The sequence below is a fragment of the Oryzias latipes genome, chromosome 13 (assembly GCF_002234675.1).
Source record: "Oryzias latipes chromosome 13, ASM223467v1".
NCBI lineage: Eukaryota > Metazoa > Chordata > Actinopteri > Beloniformes > Adrianichthyidae > Oryzias > Oryzias latipes.
In genome coordinates, this window is record NC_019871.2 from 25600116 (window position 1) to 25619795 (window position 19680).

General features: G+C 40.4%; 1 protein-coding gene across 21 annotated transcripts in view; it reads right to left on the reverse strand.

Annotated features, from left to right (window-relative positions):
* The window catches only part of gramd1b (GRAM domain containing 1B), a 97899-nt gene that overhangs the window by 4974 nt on the left and 73245 nt on the right, over positions 1–19680 (reverse strand). For 15 of the 21 annotated variants that reach the window (XM_023961261.1, XM_023961256.1, XM_023961259.1 and 12 more), the window contains 15 exons: positions 12538–12622; positions 9682–9785; positions 9506–9601; positions 8750–8830; positions 8544–8659; positions 7400–7562; positions 7128–7317; positions 6871–7038; positions 6687–6805; positions 6459–6601; positions 6238–6341; positions 3884–4178; positions 3715–3726; positions 3476–3583; positions 1657–1777 (listed from right to left, as the gene is read on the reverse strand). In XM_023961261.1, coding sequence (XP_023817029.1) covers positions 1657–1777; positions 3476–3583; positions 3715–3726; positions 3884–4178; positions 6238–6341; positions 6459–6601; positions 6687–6805; positions 6871–7038; positions 7128–7317; positions 7400–7562; positions 8544–8659; positions 8750–8830; positions 9506–9601; positions 9682–9785; positions 12538–12622 — 1905 coding nt within the window. The remainder of the gene's footprint in view (positions 1–1656; positions 1778–3475; positions 3584–3714; positions 3727–3883; positions 4179–6237; positions 6342–6458; positions 6602–6686; positions 6806–6870; positions 7039–7127; positions 7318–7399; positions 7563–8543; positions 8660–8749; positions 8831–9505; positions 9602–9681; positions 9786–12537; positions 12623–19680) is intronic. The other 6 variants (XM_023961257.1, XM_023961266.1, XM_023961267.1 and 3 more) reach the window with 3 other exon arrangements.

A 19680-nucleotide genomic window follows, 5' to 3' on the forward strand; every position in this document is an offset into this window, starting at 1 on the left:
GTAGATCTGATTCTTTTTCATGAATGAAGAACTGTGGTTTCTGATTGGTTCATGTGAAATTGTCATTTAAGGTGTGACTGATGTTTATTGACATGTAATCTTTTGCATTAACAGAAACTGTTTGGACCATCAAATGTCATTTGAATTAGTCAACTCCGCTGAAACAAGTATGACCTTATCTGAATCAATCTACTGTCACACTTAATTCAAACAAAAACAATAAAACAAAGACATTTCACTTTCTGGTAAACCTATGCCTGTCAATGTGCACTTGAAACACCCCGAGCGTTTTACTTTCTTTAGAGTGGAACATTCCCATGATGAGGGAGTTTTCTGCAGGACCCACAGCCGTGATTAAACACAGATTATATGTGTTCCAACATGGGACTACCCCCCCCCCCCACCACCACCACCACCACTGCGCTTCTGCGGGAACAGACCATCGTATGCAATCTCAGCTGCTCAACACTTGCTCGCTTGTGATTTTGACTCTCAAAACTCCCCCGAGTGGGGGCAGTGTCAGATGTCTCCTCTGATTGCACAACGTCTTGGTTTCACAATGATAAGGGCTGTCATGTGGTGAGTTATGAAGCAGATTGTATAAAAAGGTGTCACCTCAGAGAACTGTTTTTGCTAAAGTACAACAATGTGTGGGTGCATTTTGACCACTGATGGGTGGAATTTGGTAGCAATGACAATAGGAGATCTAATTTTTTTAGCAGCCTTTAATGTCACTTACACAGATAACACACTATTTTCATTGAAGACCTTTATGTCATCTAGTGGGGAAGACAGCCAGCAGCTTTTGGCTATTGTCACACCGAAATACAGTGTGTTATTGTAATGGGCATTGTGACATCAGAGAAAATGTGGATTGTTGGCGTTTCCCTGAGACAGCAGCCAGTGTGTCACACATGCAGGCAATAATGATGAGAAAACAGGTTGAACTGATCATCCATGGCAAATTTTTGTAGACAAAAGATGCAAAGATACTCTTATTTCATCATTAATTTACATAGGAGCACCGCTTTATAATTCATGGCTATTTTCATCTTAATCTTATTTTAAAATTATTCAGTTTACTTACTTGTTACCTAAAGAGTAATTGAGTTAGTAAGTCAGCTACTGCATATTAAAAGTAACTAGTTACCCAGCAAGGTAACTCTAGTTACATTGCCAGTTAAAATACGGCAATAATGTTTTTCCTCAGTTGCCTGCAAACACAACAAATAACTTAAGTGCAACTATATAATGAAAGTGACACTTCTAGTATTCTGGTAAAGTTCTACCAATGATATTATTTTGTTTACTTATAATATAGTGGAAGAGGATTGAAGTGTAGAAGTTTTATATTTATTTATCAGAACTATCCCACAACAAAAATGCAAAAAGCAAATTCTTCCTGTTGTTTTGATCCTGGAGGCTTCGCTGCACATGCACATTGTGACCCCCCCATCACACACACACACAAACACAAACACACATAAGAGTCTCATGGATATGAAGCACTGGTTTTTGGATTTTGTCTAAATAAGACATCATTGTAGTTAAAAGAGGACTGCAAACGGTTTTACAGTAGATCAAAAGATGATCGGAGCTGGTCTTTCAAAGTTGTTGTTACTTAAACTCACTGAAAACCTGAATGTGTCTGAGTACCTGGTCCAGCAGAACTACTGAGGACTTGATGATCTCCCTCCACTTTTGCAACTCGGCGTCATGGTAACGCTGCTGCGCCTCCAACAGCTGGGCCCACTCCATCTGTGTCTGAGGCAGTTTACTGGGAGACGCACAAACACACAGCACACATCAGCAACATCATGAGGGCCCTAGAGCATGATTTCCATTTGGAAGGACTTGCCAATAAACACTTTAGTAAATTGTTTCAATAAGTCCAGAGCTACTTAGAGGTAATTTTAGAAACTGTTTTTCCTGTCACGTGAGAATCCATATGGATATAGTTTAGTCTGTACGTCTGAAAGCGTAAGTGTGTGACAGCTTTTGGTGCAAATAACCAGAGCAGCCCTCTGCTCAGTGTCATCTCCTGACTGAAGAAGGCTTTGTACCACCAATGAAGCAGAGTTCTGAAGTTGACTTTAATTTTGTTTCAGAATTAATCTTTTGACTGAACACATTTTTATATTTTGCAAATTTAGTAGATAAAAAAAAGGTTAGTTTTTAACATATTTTTTGCTTTGTGCAACTATTTAAGTAGTTTTAACTCTGTCTCTGATCCTTTAAACAAGATAGTGGCTCTTCATAAGGTAATGTCCACATCTTTTTGTCATAACAGTAATGTTGGGAGTCTGAATTGAGGAAAAACAAAGCTTTTGATTCCTCCCACTCCTTTTCAAGCAAATGGCTAAACTCTTTTCGACAAACTTCACATTTAGTGGTTTCACCCTTGTGCTATCCTAGGCACTTTAACATTGGGAGTTGGGTCATCTAGACCCACTAGACAGTGCTCTGAACCTTTTTTCTTCAATGATTTGTGATCTTCACTGGTGTCCATGGATTACACGTCAAAGTAAGGGTGGGGTCATCTAAGATAGCACAAGGGTTAAGTGTGTCCTGTATTGTATGTTTAAGTTCAAATATCTCAATTTTTGATAAAGAGCAATTATAATAACATTATTACATGTGTATGGGGATGTATTTATATGGGTGTATATCTTCTTTTATGTTTTACTTTGTCTTTTTTTGTATCTTAATCTTTGATTGCTTGAAATAAACCAATTCCAAATCAAAATATGAATGTGGAGAGATTTGTTTTTTAATGAAAATGGTAGTTATTAGTAGGTTCAGGACAGAAAAAAGGTCAAAATATAAAATAATAAATCTAAATATATACCTACATACATAGCTATAATATTACACGTGTTGCTACACAACATGAGCTACAGTTTAAAAGTGATAAACTAAAGGTTGAAGCATTAACGGGACAGCTCCCATTTCTCTCTTGATAATGTTATCTTAACTTTTTAAACATATGCATTTCTGGGATGTTTTGAAGCCTCCTGCAGCTGTGGTGGTTTTATTTTCTTATTCTAACATTGCATATTTTACACACAGTTGTGTTTTCTATAGTCATAGTTCTTCCAAAAACTGAGCATCTGTTTTCTTCCCACACTGAAAGTCATACAGCAGCATGACATCACCAACTGCAGTGTTAACTCAACAAAGAGGGTAGGGGGGTAGGAGGGGGATAGGAGGGGGGGGGTGTCTTTGAAAGTGTAGAATGTGTGTTTTTATTTATTATTTTAATCATTACTTAAATTTACAAAGTACTTAGATCCAGTTAGAATTACACATCTGAAATTCAGATTAGTCTACAGTTTTTTTGACGAAAAATACATGTCATGATAGTTTTTCTTTATATTTGATATTTTTATTTAGTCGCCCGGACATTTTTGACCCAAAAACTGCAAGTTTCCGGTCATAGTTTTTGTTGACGGATGAACAAAGGATTTCTCTGTACCTCTCCTGAAGCCGAAGACTTTGCCAGGTTGTTAAGGACTGTGCAGAGTACTCCAGCATCCACAGCTTGTAGAAGAGCATCATGTTGAGGAACACAAGCAGAACCAGGCTGGAGAGGACATTTAGAAAACAGTCAAAACCTTTCATTTCCTTTTAGCACACATCGAATAGTCTGTTGGAGAATGCAAATGATAGTTGCAGTTTGAATAAATGTTTCTGCTGAGCAGGAAAGAGGTGTACCTGAGACAGATCCTAAGAATGGCAATGAAAGAACAAGAGAGAGAAGTTACACTTAAGAGATTTGGTATGAGGAAACCTTGAAGGGACAAAGCTGAAATCAGGAAGTGCAATAATAATCGTTAGTGTGCTCAGACACACATAAAAACATATCTGTGTGTGTTTGTCGTACACAAAGCTGATGATGAGCAGCAGTTTGGAAACGCTGTACAGAGCCAGGCCTCCAAGCATGTGATGGTGATCTGGACTTCTCGTCTGCGTGGAGCCCGCCACTTGTTTGATCCTCTGAATCACATCTTCATCTGTCGGCGTGGTAACAGGACTGAGGGCTTCGTCCAGATGTTGGCTGCGCATGTGTGGGAGGGGCCTCTTCTTTCGCCTCACTGTGGAGTTCTTTATCCCCTTGGCCTTTGGAGAGAGCTGGCTGGCCTCATTCATGACCTCCTCCAGCTTGGCCAGCTCCATTTCTGACAGGAAAAAAAAAAAGTTCTGTCAAGTAACGCATCATACATATGTTCATTTTAAGGGCTGGAACACACAGAAATGAAACTGTTTGATAGTGTCATTAAAAAAAGTTACTTTCAATACAAATCCACAAGACTTGATTATTTCGATTTTAAGTGAGCAGAGATGGCGTATTATTTTAGCTTAGCAACATCACTCAAAAAATAATTAAATAAAAATGTAAAATCACCTTTTTCAAAAATCAATTGGATTTCAAAATGATTGTAATTTATCTGTATGTCTTTTCATTGGTACATAAAAACAATTAACATGATTATTGTAAAAAAGCGATTATTTTATCCTCACTGAATCATAATCTGTGAACAGTAAACAACATCCTGGAACAAAACATTGTTTTAAATGGTTAATATAGGAGTTAATGATGAGATACAAATGTTTATTTAGTGCTTTTCGGTTTCTGACTCTTTTGTATATTTAAATGTGCGTTGGGTCAGTTTGACCCGGGACCATCAGTGCTTCTCCTTTGAAACAAACATAACAAGAGGGTTCCATATAAAAGGCTTTGTATTGCTTCCTTTTTGTTGCCACACTATTTAATAGCAGATCTGTTTAAAGGCAAACTATAAAGTGTGCTTTAAAAACAATCCCCTTTAAAAAGGCAATAGGAAATTATCCACAGCAGCTGAGTATATTCCTCATTTCCCGGTTTAATAATAGTTGGCCAATTTTGATGCTTTTACAATAGTTTCCATTCCCACACTCTAATCCATTGAGTATGAGCAGAGTGTTTAAAAGTGCAGCTAATTTATGAGGAGTAGATCAGAATCAGCAGTTTACGGATGTCTGGTTTTTAGTCTCAGCTCTTTAAACTGCAGTGTCTCCTCACTCATGGATGGTGTTTCATTAGCTCTTCAATACTAATGTATGACACATGATACAGGAGGCTTTTTTTAACAAAAAAAAATCGAATGTATGTGAATTAATCAAATAGAAAGAAAAACTGGTATAAAGGTGGAATTGCTTTGTGTTTCTTACACAAACACCCAGACAAGTCTAGATATGCAGCTTGGTCTGCAGTTAAGGGTGCCTGCTGACTTTAATGAGCTGTTTAACCTGGGTGACTGACAGGAAACATGGCTCCAACTGGAGAGCTGTCAACTGAAACAATACAAAAGTTTTAAAAACTCCCATAACAGGGTAGTTTGTATTCCCAGTCAGCTGTGCTTACAATGAGAAAAATGAGATGGAAGGCGTGTCAAAGCAAAACGAAGACAGAAATAAAAACTGGTGAAAGTTGCAAAACAAAAAACTCAAAGCAATCTGGGAACACAGTTAACAGTAAAAGACAGTTGATCTGAAAAAGGTAAAAAAAAAACTTTTCAGAAGAAGATTGGCAGACAAAGAGTTGAATGACTACATGAAAGAAACTGTCAGTGATTATTCATCAGGTTCTATCAGGCAAACGTTTACTTTGGGTCAGGTCCAATGAAACATCTAATGATAACAGCTTGAACTAATGAGACTGGCAAAAAAACAAGTGAAATGTCAGTCATCAATGCCCAGGTGTACATTTGCATGTAAAGTACATTTACATTTATATTTTTTAACTGGGTTTGTGGAGAAAGTTGTGATTTTTCACCAAAGTAAAAGGTATTAAAGCTTTCTATCACCAGCAAGCAATCATTAAACTTGTGAAGGTTATGAACAGTTAAGGCAATCTTTAAAATGAAATCATAAACAGAGAAAAAAATGGCTGATCAATCCTTAATTTAAAAAAAAAGAAGATCATCAGGTATTTTGCTTTATGCCTCTCAATGTATCCCGCCTTCGCCCCGGGACAGGCTCCGGCCACCCCGTGACCACGATTGGGATAGAACGGGGATAGAAAATGGATGGATGAATGGATGGGTTTTTGCAATCAATGACAAAATCTTGATCCAAGGAACAAGTTGCAAAAAATGTAAATAATTTTTTTCCCAGTTTAGTTATTTGTGATATTAGTAGAAGATAATGGTAGTTTTTGTGACACAGACAGACAAGCTAAATCACAGAAACATTTACCAAGATGTCGGAAGTTCTCCTCCAGTCCACTCCAAAAGTTTTTCTCTATTAAGCCCTTCACCAGACCCCACGGCTGTTTCCTGAAACGCAGCTCCGTTGATATCCTGAAGGACACAAATACAAGCTCATTTTCGGCAGACACGAACAGCAGTTTTGAATACAAACATGTCAAAGACAAAGTAGACAGCAACATTTGGTTCAAATTAGTTGAGGTCCCTCACCGTAACCGACATTTGTTCTTGGCCACGCGTGTTAGCATGTAGCGGTTGAGAGTGTAGAAGTAATCATGGTAGGGCACGTCGTGCGTGATGACCTCTGCGTCTATTATATAACACTCACTCTCCTGGCTGGCTTTGTACAGAGTCTAAGAAAATCAGCAAAATGTGGCTTAATCAACTGCTGCTCAATAGCTAGAAAGTGATTTGGAACGTTTGTGGGGCTTGCTCCACCTGCGTCTCAGTGACCGCAGCTGTCTTAGGTGCCAGAGGGTTGGACAGAGAGATGGTGTACATGATCTCTCTGGTTTGGTGTCCACCTTCGTCCTTCTTCCATGGGTGATACACCACGTCTGGATCAAAAAAAAAGTCAGATTTTATTGAACTACAAAGGTCCGTTGGAAAGTGACTGTATTACCATAAGAATGTAGGGGGTAATAACCCGAGAATCGCCGTTGCTCCATGAAGTCACTCATGAACTGAGACTTGTTGAAGAGAATGTCGTAGAGTTTGTCCACGCTGATCCTGTACACCTCATTGATATGCTGCCTGCCGTTTAGATCATCATGGAAGGCCTGCACCTCACCTGAATAGCAAAATTCAAGGTGTGATTCTTTCCAATTTCCTCAACATCACCCCACAATGGCAATGGATGAAGGATGGAAGCTGAAATACCTTCGTCGTGGGTTTCTGAAGAGTCACTGAGCTCAGTAGGGATATCTTCATTGTCATTTAGGTCCAGGGATGGTGAGGGAACAGGACCTTCAGGTCCACTGGTTTCTTTCTTCTCCTCCTCTAATAGAGGAACAGTCAACAGCTCCCCGTCTGCGAGGCAGTCTGTAAATTCCTCCACTGGAAGGTCAAACTGAGGGAGAAAATCCCATCTGTAACCCTCTATTTCCATCTCAAGAGAGTTTAGTGGGTTTAAGAACCAGTTAATGGCTTACTGTGATGGGTGTGTCATTGTTGCCAGGGCTTGGGATGGCGCTGTTTGGAATGACCTTCTTGAGCAGCGGAGGAGGGCTCCCCTCAGGCTTGGCCTCTGCACTGCTCTTTGTCAAGTTGTCATTGTTGATCTCATTCTCCTCATTTGGAATCTCCTCGCTAAACCTGGAGGGACCAGATAACAGTGATGGAGGGAGAGTTTGTTTAGTTTAAAGAATTCAGTCTCAACTTTTGAAAAAGGTTTTTTCTAACAGCTACAACATGCAAAGGAATATTTGCAAACTCGGTAAATTAAATATATAACAACAGTAGAAAACTCCATCCTCAAACATATCAAAATCCAAAAACAACACAAAAATAGGAAACAATGTTTTATATAATGATCCTTCTAGTGTGGATCATGTGAAAAAAGGTTCTGAACACACAAATCTAGAACAGAAGACAATGTGACACAAATGTGTCACATTGTATCTTCATATGGAAAACTGTACAGTAAACAGACAGTAAGTCAACACTCCACTGTGTGAACATGACTGGCTCCGTGAACGACAGGGACTTGGACTTCCCTTTCAGACTTGAGGTTCACTTTAATCATAAAAGCAGAGACTTAAAACTTGAAGAAAGATTTCACATCAAAGATTTGAACCTTGACTTGAGACTTGAACCTTGACTCGAGACTTGGCCTCAAGGACTTGAACCTTGACTCGAGACTTGTACTTTAGGACTTAAACCTTCATTGGAGATTTGAGCTTAAGGACTTGTACCTTGACTCGAGACTTGCCCTCAAGGATTTGAAACTTGATATGAGACCAGGCTTTGAGGTCTCAGGACGTAATGCAAAACTTGATATCAAGGGTTTTAGACTTAACTCAAGACTCGACTTCAAGGACTACTAGGTGCTGGAAATTACTGCAACCGCTTGGGGGCACTTTCTAGTGTTACCGCAAGCTGGTACATGATCATGTTAGTGATTAGTTGTGGCGACCCCTGAAAAGAGCCTTTCCCATTAATAGCCACTATTCATTGTTGATTGGTTCAGTGCCCAATTAATGATTTCTAAACACATTTTTGATTTTATTTCAGCTAAGTGTCAGCCAATTGATCCAAAGTGTTTATTACAAGCAAGTTTAACTCAAGCACACTCACCCCATGGTGTTGAAGTCATCATCAGGGGGAACGTAGTCCTCGTCATCACTTGTCAGGCCCAGCTCGTTGCCATAGCACTGATGGACAAAGTGCCACAGCTCTTTGGGGCACAAGGGCTGAAGAAGGTGTAAAGCAGAAAATAATAAATTCCCTTCATTTTTTACTTTGATGTATTGAGAGCACTTGCAGGCATCAGATATACTGACTTTATCAAGTAGTGCATTCTGCCATAACCGGAACATCATCATGTATGTCCGGTCCCTGGCTCCGAATGAGGTGAAGAAGTGCTGTGAATAGAAAAGGCAACACTGAAGAGCATTGAAAACTGTACGGTTTGATTCCTGATTGTTTGGGTTGATGGGAATCACCAGTGACACTTTTTAACTTCAGATAAGTAAGGGTTAATGGCAGACGAAGTGTGCGGTTATTACTTTTTAACGCACGCCGTGGAAGCCTGAACCGTCCGACGCGAAGCGGACCTGCGACCTGCTTATACCCTTGGTCACTTACAAAAGCAATATATATTAACCAGGTTTTAGTCCTTAATTCTTGTTTTTTTGGGGGATTTGGATCGCTTTTCTCACAAAAAGTGGACTATATGTTACGTGATGCGGTGCATCACGTAACATATAGTCCGCGTTGCATAGCACCACCGCTGCAGTTAAGATTCGGCGATATATATATGCTGATCGTCGCGATGGGTTGAATAAAGCATCAGTTCAGAGAGAAATTTCATCTCTTACCACTTGATTTTGTCCAAATGATGAAGCAAAAGGTTTTTTTAAAGAAGCCGGCGCAGTGATACAAAACATTTAAGCTAGGTGACCAGAACTTCTTTTTTCACCGGTTATCAGGTTTTAATGCATACCCAGCAGCCAATCAGAACTGAGTTTTCAACCGGACCATGGTATAATTATTGTTAACCTGCAGTCCCTGCAGAGTACACACGTGGACTCCTGTACCTTCTCAGTGTCCGTGCAGACCTGGATGGCATTGGGAATGAGGCGAGCTGTCTTCTCTTTAGTCATGGAACAGATGTCCTTTAGTCTCACTGTTAGCTGTACAAACACACACAAGTCATATGTACATGGTCGTCAATGGTGTGCAAAAAACTGAACGGACCCCTGAGAGGCATTACCAGTGTTTCCCATCGGAAGATGTTGCTATAGAAACAGATCCAGTTCTCAGAGAGGTAGAGTCTTCCCTGCAGGAGGATGTCCCGTTGAAGAGCACAGGAGTAGTCTGCAACACAAACAAGTCACAAAAAAATCAGTCCTCATTATCTATTCAGTACAGCAGTGGTCCCCAACCGCCGGGCCAGACAATTGGTACCAGACTGCAGAGAAAAAAAATACATGACCTACGTTTTTTCCATTGTATTTTCAATTTTGACTCTGATTTTATTTTGTCAAAAAACCACTGGAGTCCCCCCACCACATCAGACTCATTCTTGACGCGTGTAAAGTCGCTCGGTCAAGTGTCAAAAACACATCCCCAACTTGGCTACACCAGCCACTAATCAAGCAAACAAAGTTACTTTCGCAGAAAAAAATCTAGTGAGGAAACAGAAGAAGGGCTTTCAATTGAAAATAAAATAAATCTATATTTAACAGACAAAAACCAGGAGTCTTTACTTCTAATATAGATTTATTGTGACAGTTGTTCCCACACACCATAATAATATTGCATGATCATTAGCAACCAGCTGTCCAATGTTACCAGGATGCTGCTAATAAAGTCGTTCAAATGGTGGATTCAGGCTTAATATTGTTTTTCTAAGAGTAAGTAGAGTTGCAGTAATGGATGCAAGATCTGAGTAATGACTGTTTAATTTTTGTCAGACAGTTATAAATGACATGGGAGCAACACTTAACTGTGAATTTACTATAAATGTGTGCTAAATAAAATCACAATCTAAAACCAAACCATGTGATTGACCATAACATTGAATCATGGAGGTGAATCACTGCATCACTACTGTATACCAGTATGTTGGTGTTGACAAGGTCAAAAAACTATTGCTAAATTTAAGAAGGATTTTGTATTTATTGTTTTATTCTGTAACAACAGGCTTAGTCTAAGCCAACTAAAAGGTTTTCTTCATTGTTACTTGCTTAATACAAATAAAAAATGTTTTCCCCCCAACTATTACTTATTTTGTAACACACAAATCTTACATCCAAGGAAAACAAAACCGTGACCCAAAAATCGAGGTTTGAACCAAATCATTTGAATTGTTCTATAGCTAGTGCCAAATATGTCAATGAGCAGCTCAGAAAGGAACATAATATTGAACAATAAATTAGCTGATGAAGTAAAAGCAAGATTACCAAACATGATGTGGAAAAAAACCTGGAGTTTTTTTTTATAGCTGTTGGCTCTCAGATGTAGTTTGAAAGCTTTTAGTAATTTTTATTTTTTTTACCTGAAAGACCAAATACAAAAGTAACAATACTTCACTCATGTTCTGTCATGGTGCTAAAGACTAAGCACTAACTTTAAAACTTAAAATTCACGTTTTTGGCGTCAGGGTAAAGATAACACCTAAAACAGAGAGTGTACATGATTCAGGTTAGGATCGTTCTGACTTTTTCTGCACTGACAGGGTCAGAATAACTTTCCTGGGAGGAGAAACATTGTCTTTGCACGTCTAACAATTCCCTGACCGCCTGGAGTTGGTCGCAAATACATTGATTCACATTGGGTGTCTGTATTAATAATTTGTATGCTTCAGGTTTGTGAAAAGAAATCACTTTCATACCCCTCACAGGGTAGAACAGGAAGGAGAGACCTAAAGTTGGCTTAAGACCATTTGCATTGGAATGATGATGACTGGAACAGATACTTGAGGCAATGCAGGTCATGTGTTTGAAAGTGCTGCCTTTATGTTTGTTGTCAAACAGTGGATGCCTCTGAGTGCAGGCTCCAGTGCTGAGCTCATGTGAGGATTAGTGGTGGTTTGAGGGAGTTCTGCTGCAGGCAAAAGACAGCTTTACGCCATTCAACAGGGTCAGGCTGCACCAACAGCCTGACTGAAACCCAACTTTTTCATGCAGAGAGTCAACAGCATTAACCACGCCTCCATGTTGTGGTAAAGTAGCTGGAAAATGGTACTGCGCCTTCAGTTGCCTAAACTGAGTTTATGTGGAATACACTTGACTAAAAAGGTCAAACATTCATCATGCTGACTGTTTAAAATCCTTTTCAAACCGCACTAAAGAGACAAAAGCACTACAATGTTAGTTTGAGGACAAAAATTTGGGCCTTTTCTTTTATGACTTTGATGCCTCAGCAGAAATAACAGTTTTTGCATTTCCCAACAGTTTGAATTAATTCATTTCTACCCTTTGCTTGTTTTTAGTAAAAAGTCACAACATTAAAGACCCACTCCAATGAATATGAAGTTTCTGGTGTTTTTTTCTGATGATGACAGAAAATTAAGCTATCCGAGTATTTCTGTGTTCAAGTCGTTGTATATCAGGAGCAGAAGGAAAAGTGCTGTTTGAAAAAGAGCTTATTTGCCACAAGCTCCCTGGTCTGAGCTCTCAGCAACGAAGACGGGAACAGGGGCGGGGTTGCTCTGTGCCAATGGTCTCGCCCATTGCAGAAACTATGTCTTAAAACATTTTTTTTGTGTGCTTTTGGCTAAAATCAGCGTAATCATAACGGGAAAAAAAACAAACGCTGAAAACAGTTTTAAAATGGAACAAGATATGATTGGAGTGCGACTTTAATCATTTTTCGCCTTCCTGCCTCTATGATATAATTTATAACATTTAATCAGACAAAAGACTAAACTAAAGTGCAACACTTGTTCTTAGAAGAGTGCAGAGGGCTGCCAAGAATGCCAGGTAGACATGGACAAAGCAAAAGAAACACTGCATGCATTTAGGGCACACTGTAGGCGAAGCTCAATGAGGATTAATCATTTTCTCATTACTAACAAGTTGGCTGCACTGTGCCAGTGCTCGGATGGCCTGAGTGTGCGACTCACCCACAATGAGTCTCTCTGTGTCAGGGAGCTGCTTGAAGAGTTTCCTGAAGTCCTCATTGCGCTGCTTGTATGTGGGGCTCAGCACCTGCAGGAACGGGCACACTGGCGTTACAGACCACCTCTTCCCAAGCTCACGCCATCACCCGCATGCTTCATTGCAAGACTTTCCTGGGTTATTTGTTTCTACTAGCACGTGAGATCATCTTGTTAAAACCACCCACAGATGTGACAAGGATGGCTGCTTTTATTCAGCCAGGCCTCCACTCCCGTACTGTGGGGGGTTTTGACAGGTACATGGATATATGGTGGATGACAAACAAGAAAGCAGCCCGAGCTAACAGTATGAAAACCAGCAGATCAATTGATGCACATGCTGCCGTGACAGGAGGTTAGGGTTAACCATATACGATTCTTCTTAGAAAGAAGCCCATTTTTGGTTTTGTTAATGTGGCAGTGGATAAGTGTATCTGATGATGGTGCAGAAAAGTTCCACTAGTTCTTGGGAAAATCTTTCAAATTATCCTTTTTTGTTGTTGCTTCAAGTAGCCTTGATTTTTTTAGCTTAAGATGTGCCAAGAAAAAAAAAAAGGAGTGTTCACTGAAGTGAAGACTCTCTGTATCTGCGCCAGATGTTTCCATTCAGCAGGAAATGTTCAGGAAGCTATAGCTGCCAATCCAACAAAAACAAAACAAAAAAACCTTTGGAGCAGGGCTGGCGAGGAAAGGAAAGCCTGTTTATGTAGAACTTCTTCTCCCTCTGCTATGCTTTTTTTTAAAGATCAACTGAGTGACATCCCTAAACTGTTTACACCACGTTCTCCCTGTGAGTCAGATTTAACCAAACACACACCTGTATTTTTGAATAGAATAGAAGATGCCCATAGTAATCTGATGGTTTCCTCTGACAAGAGGCCTCTTTGAGGTCTGCAAGAATTCCAACAGCTATGACTCATAACCAGAACCAGAGGTTTTTATTTTGTTCTAGGGAATCACCACAAAGACGCACTCGTTACAACAAAAAGAAGGTTTGCAACCAAAAGCTTGGTTTCTGACTACCTTGTTTGCAAGAGCCCCTCAGCATTTTAGCCCAGTTTGTTACAAGCAGAGGTCAACTTACAGCGGGGATGTCTTCATCGTCCCAGTCAGGGTCCGGAAGGTCAGACGCAGCCCAACCCCACTCCCAACCCCATTCTCCTCTGGCCGGACCCTGCAGGAGCCACCCCGCTAATGCCTCATCCAGCTCCAGCATGGCCTCCCACTCCGACACGGCAGGGTCCTCGTCCAGCTCCCCGCTCATCGTGTCGGATCCTTTTTTTTCCTGGAATCCTGTTTTTCCTTCCACTGATGTCGGAGGACTCCCCAGTTTACACAAGAGTTTTGAAATAGAAGAAGCAGCTGGCGAGTCCGGCGGCGTTTAGGATGCAGTGTCCGCCCCCCCCCCACACTTGCTTTCAGAGTGGAGCAGTGGACACAGAGCGCTCCAGCCACATGATCCTAAAACTGCCCCTCCGTTGTCTGACTCTGCCACTTCCTTTCACACACTCACAGGGAGAGGAGTTACGGCCGTTGCCCTCTAGTAACCCCAACCAACAAGTTCTTTATTATCGTTCCACAAGCTCTTTCCCTTTTTTTCTCCTGCTTACTCCTCCTATATTGTGTGAGCAGAGTGTGCATGTGTGTGTAAGGTGCTGTCCAAGTCTCAAGTGCCTTGTAATTACTCTGTTTACAAGCAGGACAGAATTAGGGAGGTTTACTTTGTGGAAAGCTCTAATACGAGCCCCGTCAAAGCTGGAGGAAATAAGTGGACCCAAACTGAAACCAAAAAATAAATAAATGCATTCCCCTCCACCAAAGCCTGCCTCCAGTCCATCCTGCTGTCTTTCCAAGTGATTGATTAATAGAGAACAGATGTGAACACAACCTCCAGTTACCTCCGCCTGCAGAACAACACCGTCTATTCTGAGAGAATCGGCATTTGGTGGCGATCCAGTCTTCTCCGACGAATGAGTTGTTCCATCAATGTTCGATAGCGACTAAAATCTAAACCAAAGGAAGTATGAGTGCTGATCTTGGATCACTCAATGGATCTGAAGGCGTTTTCTCCTAACCGTGGATTGGAGTATAACCACATACCCCTGATACCCGATCCCCCTTCTTTACTGTAGGGAGATGAGAAAAATGTGCTGCTCTTATTTTAGCGTCCCTCAAAACACAACCTGTGGGTGCGACTTCCAAACTGTAACTCAAAACGGCAGCTGTGGAAGTGTGACTTAAGCCACAACTTCTGCATGAAGGATGAAGACAAGGTTTGCTTGTTTTCCCCAGTTTTTCTTTAGCTAGATCCTAAAGAGACAAACTGAAGCCAGAGAACCAGATGTTGGAATCCGGCCTGGAAAACACTCTTTGGTGAAAGGCTTGTTGGAGAGCAGAACAATGCTTTAATTGCACAGATGTCCTCTATATCATTAGAGTTTGAACGTCTAGGAAATGAGGATTCATCCCTCAAAATGACTTGTGATGTCCACATCGAGGGATCCTCGATCCACTTATTCTTTAAAAAAACAAAAAAAAAGGGGTATAAGGTGAGTGATGCAGGGTCCAGAGTTCAGGTACTCTGTGCTGCTACCTCAGATGAGGTGGGACTGCAGACACAGAGCGTATTGATTTGGTTCATTATTAACTTGCTGGACAAACAGTAGGGGATGGAGGAGACTGGTACTGTAAAGCAGGGTGTGTGCTAAAGGAGCGGGCTTTTCCTCCATAAATAATAAACCTTTATCAGTAAGAATGTTTTACATTCTGTGCCACCTCATATAACCATAATAACTAATGAAAGACTTGATTGTTCTCAGTTCTTTTCTGTCTTAATTCTTTTTGTGTTCATTTTGACAGATTTGCTAAACCCTCTGAACTCTCAGTACCATGGAAGCATTGTGCCAAACTTGTATGACGACAAAATACAGGTACATCTAAAAAGAATAAAATAAATAAATAAATAAAAGGACATTTTGTGAAAAATGTAAAACATTTTTGGTCCGTCAGTTCAATGAGTGAAAGTTCAGTATTATAAAGCAAAATTACCCACAGATTTAAAACGTTTTCCTTTTTGTAATTTTGTTTATTTTGGTATCAAAACCAGAAAATCCTACAGTTGAGCGTCTCAGTGTATCAAAACATTTTTTTTATTAATCAAAAAAGGATGACACAAATGTCAGGCTTTAAATTTCCCCCCTGATACCCTCAATAGTTGTTTGGGCATTCTGTGTGAAAACTGCATTAAAGGGCCTTTATATCTATTTTTATTGTATTATAATATCATTCCTCACTGTAAACAACGCCAAAGTCGTATTTTGATCCATTCACGCTTTTCTGAGTGCCTGTTTTAGATTAACACTAGGAAATAGGCGGCACCCACATGGAGTGAAACCCGGTGCCTCAAAGATCGAGTCGTCTTACTTCCAGGTTGGGTAGCAGCTTGATGGAAGGCTTGAAAACAGCATGATATAGGCCCTTTAAGGTACCTTGGTAACATCGGTCTGTGGCTGTGAGTAAAGCTAAATTCACATCGGAAACGTGCATTTAAGTAGCCACTACCAGTGAAAAGTCTATGTGCACGCCCACAAATGCAGATGTGGGCTTTTGCGTTAAAACTCTCATGTTCTCTTGTAGTTTCGCAAGGTTTTACGATCGCTTTTGGGCTCTGCAGACAAAACATGCAGCCACTGAATGCACACTGAAAGATAAACAAGGTCGAACCCTGACCAATCAGGGACCTGGATTTGGTAGTGGTGTATGGATAGCATGCCTTTTCATTTTAGGATTTTCAATTTATGAAATAGAAAATTGATCATGGTAGAGAAATTACTTGCAGCTTGTGCCCGACCTGTGAAAGAAAAAGCCTGGAGCAACATTCGTGAGATTTTTCACCGTTCCGACATTTTGCACCAAGCCTTTTCCAACTGTAGATGGCAGACATGTGCTAGTAAGCTAGTAAGCAGTAAAAAAAGGAGAAGAATCCCCTCCTTGCTCATTCAGTGGGAACTCAATGGGCAATACGTGCATTTATGATCCCACATTTAGCACATTCTTGAATGTGTGCCACATACCCAGTGTGCCCATCCAATAAGTATATTGGAAGCACAGGTTGCTTTGATAGTTGCCTAATGCCTCAGTCACATGCAACGGTACGGTGGTTGACCCATATGGGTACTTTGTTTTTTTTGCAGAAGGTTGTAGAGAGGAGCAGCAGCATCTCAAGAGGAGCACAGATGGATCCCGTAGTTCCTTTAAGGCTCAAGGGACGTCATGAAAATGAATCGTACCATTATCGCGTGTAGTGACAGTTTTTTTGAAGTATTTGTAAAGACAATGTAAGTTACACAGACTTATGACATACGGGTGATAGAGTGCCCTTACACCGCACTCTAGTCCCCCAGGGTGAGGTGTGCGTATGGGTCCTTCACTGATCGTGTGCAAATGCCCCAGGGATGGAGTGTGAATGTGATGTGTAAGTGCCTGTAAGACGCCAGTAGGATACCAACATCTGATTTGCTCATTTATAACGGTCAAGCTGCGCACACGGATTGTGCAACGGGCGCATAAGCGGCGCACAATTATCACCTGAACAGCACTAACAGGCCCCGTGTGCAGTGCACAGTGTTTGGAGAGGCGGAAAAAAAAGAAAGATCCATACAACATGCCTGTGTCTCATCTACTTCCCCCTTTCTAACCCTTACATGTTGCTAAAGTGTTCGCTACGACCTGCCGCTTGCAGCTCGTAGGAAAACATGTGCATGAATATATTGGCTCTACGACTATCTTAAAATTCTGTGCTAGCCACCTGCATGCCCCATACTGGTTTGACCATTTTCACCTGCAGACAGCTCATATCCAGTAGTTGGGACTAAAGTGTTAAGAACATCTTCATTGTTGGGTGTGGTCCTTTGAACCCTGGCCAAGTCCACACAGCCTGTCCACAGAAGACGGCTTAAAGCGTTCCAGAATTTCCTGCTTGATGGCTGCATTGACTGTGGACACAGTGGACCAACACTCTGGCACCTCCGACTATCACTGACAGACTGTGCCCCTCCATCTTTCTTCAGACTCTGATTTCCAAACTAAAAGCACATTTTACATTTTTTTTGTCATCTAAGAAGACCCTTAACTCAAGTGAGACGTACTTGTTGTTCCTGGTAAACAAGTGGCTTGACATTATGATTGCAACATTCGCAGCCCGTGTAAGATGTTTGTCTACGTGGAGTGGCTCCAGATTTTCCTACCGCACCATTTCCCTCCACTAAACTTTCTGTCAATATGCTTGGTATATGGTAAATGGTGTATACTTTTATAGCTCTTTTCTACCTTCTTCAAGGCCCAAAGTGTTTTACAGTCACAGTCCCATTCACCCAGTTACACACACATTCACACACTGGCGGCGGCTCCGCTGCCAAACACTGGCCCCAACCTCCCACCAGAGGCAAGGTGGGGTTCAGGACACTTCGACTCATGGGCGTGCAAGGCGGGAATCGACCATGCAATCTTACGATCGTGGGTCGACCGCCCTACCGCTGCACCACGGCCACTTGGATACAGCACTAGAGTGTTTTAGGCAATGATCATTTGTGGCTTGACCTCCTGGGCGTTGATGACCTTGCTGAACATCTGTCAAATCAGCAGTCTTCCCCAGGACTAAGCCTGACTGACCCAGGTTGAGAAAAAGTCTAAGGGCTCAGGAAACCTTTGCAAGTGTATTGACTTAATTATCAGAACAAGGTAAGACACCAGGAATTTTCTACATAACAGTTTTTCCATACATTTCAATTTGCTGAAATGCTGAATTTTGACTTGATTTTCCCTTTAATTCATAATAATGAAAATGACAAAGGATAAAACATTTAAATCTATGAATACTAATTCTATATAACAGGAGTTCCACAAAATATATGTTTTAAAAAGCACTATTGTCATCAAAGGAGATTTTTCTATAAGTACTTCAGATTTTAAGGGTATTAATTGTGGCGTTCATTGTTCATTTTCTTTAGTGTAATAGGTTTTTCAACACTCAACCTGATTTTGGAGATTTTCCAAGAATAATGACACACACAAGATGTGTTAATTTAATGAAGATTGTGAAGACTAGAGCAGAAAATGACAGGAACAACATTTCTTTTTATGATAATTAATTATGATTCAGTTTAGTGAATGTGGTTTTAGTCATCTCCTGTAGAAACATGGTCACTTTTAAGACTTTAACAGAATTCTTTACCTTTATTATTTTTGTTTTATTCTTAGTTTTTTATGTATTATCTTGCTATCAATATAGATTTTTGATATTTCTGTACATTTTTCTGGCAAATGTAAAAATTTTGCACATAGCGTGGAGAGTCAATGTTTGATATTTTGTATGAGCAATTTTTGTTAATAAAGTTTGTTTAAAAAAATCTCTGGTATTTAAACATGTGTGCTAATGATGATATAACATAGCGGTATTCTGATCATCTTTTTGTCTCAAACTGAAACTTTTTAAGGAGAAAGCTTTGACTCAGAAAGAGCAGATCTTGTTGTGTTTGCTCAGCTCAGCCCTGCTCGGTTGAAGGTGAATGCTTTTGGGTGTGCGCTGAGAATGTCAGGTACGAAGATGGACTGCATGGACCCGAGTCAAAATACAGTCAAGACAAACTGATGAATGTATTAAGATAGTTGTGTTTTTCCACGAAGACTGAGGTCATGTCTGGAATTGTCTTTTTCCACGTCACACTTCAAAGCTTCAGGAGAGAAAACAATCGTGCTTTTGTTCCTAACTGAACAGAGGACGCTTTTCCTGATAGATGTTGGAAACCAGCCATGGAAATGAAAGAAAAATGATTTGTCGATCACTCTATGATTGTGCGTCAGCAGCTAAAAATGAAGGAAAAAGCTAATTCCACTTAATCTAAGCCGCATTTACTTGTTCACTACTTTCAGGATTCGTATGTGATAATGACATGTTTGTGTGCATCATGAATGTGACAAACACCACAATGATGGTTTGATCATTTCCTTGATGATCTTGACATTTTACTTAATTTTATGTATTTTCCTTATATAAAAGGGGCATATCACAGATTTGTCCAACCAAGGCTGATTTAGAAAAAAAAGGATTAT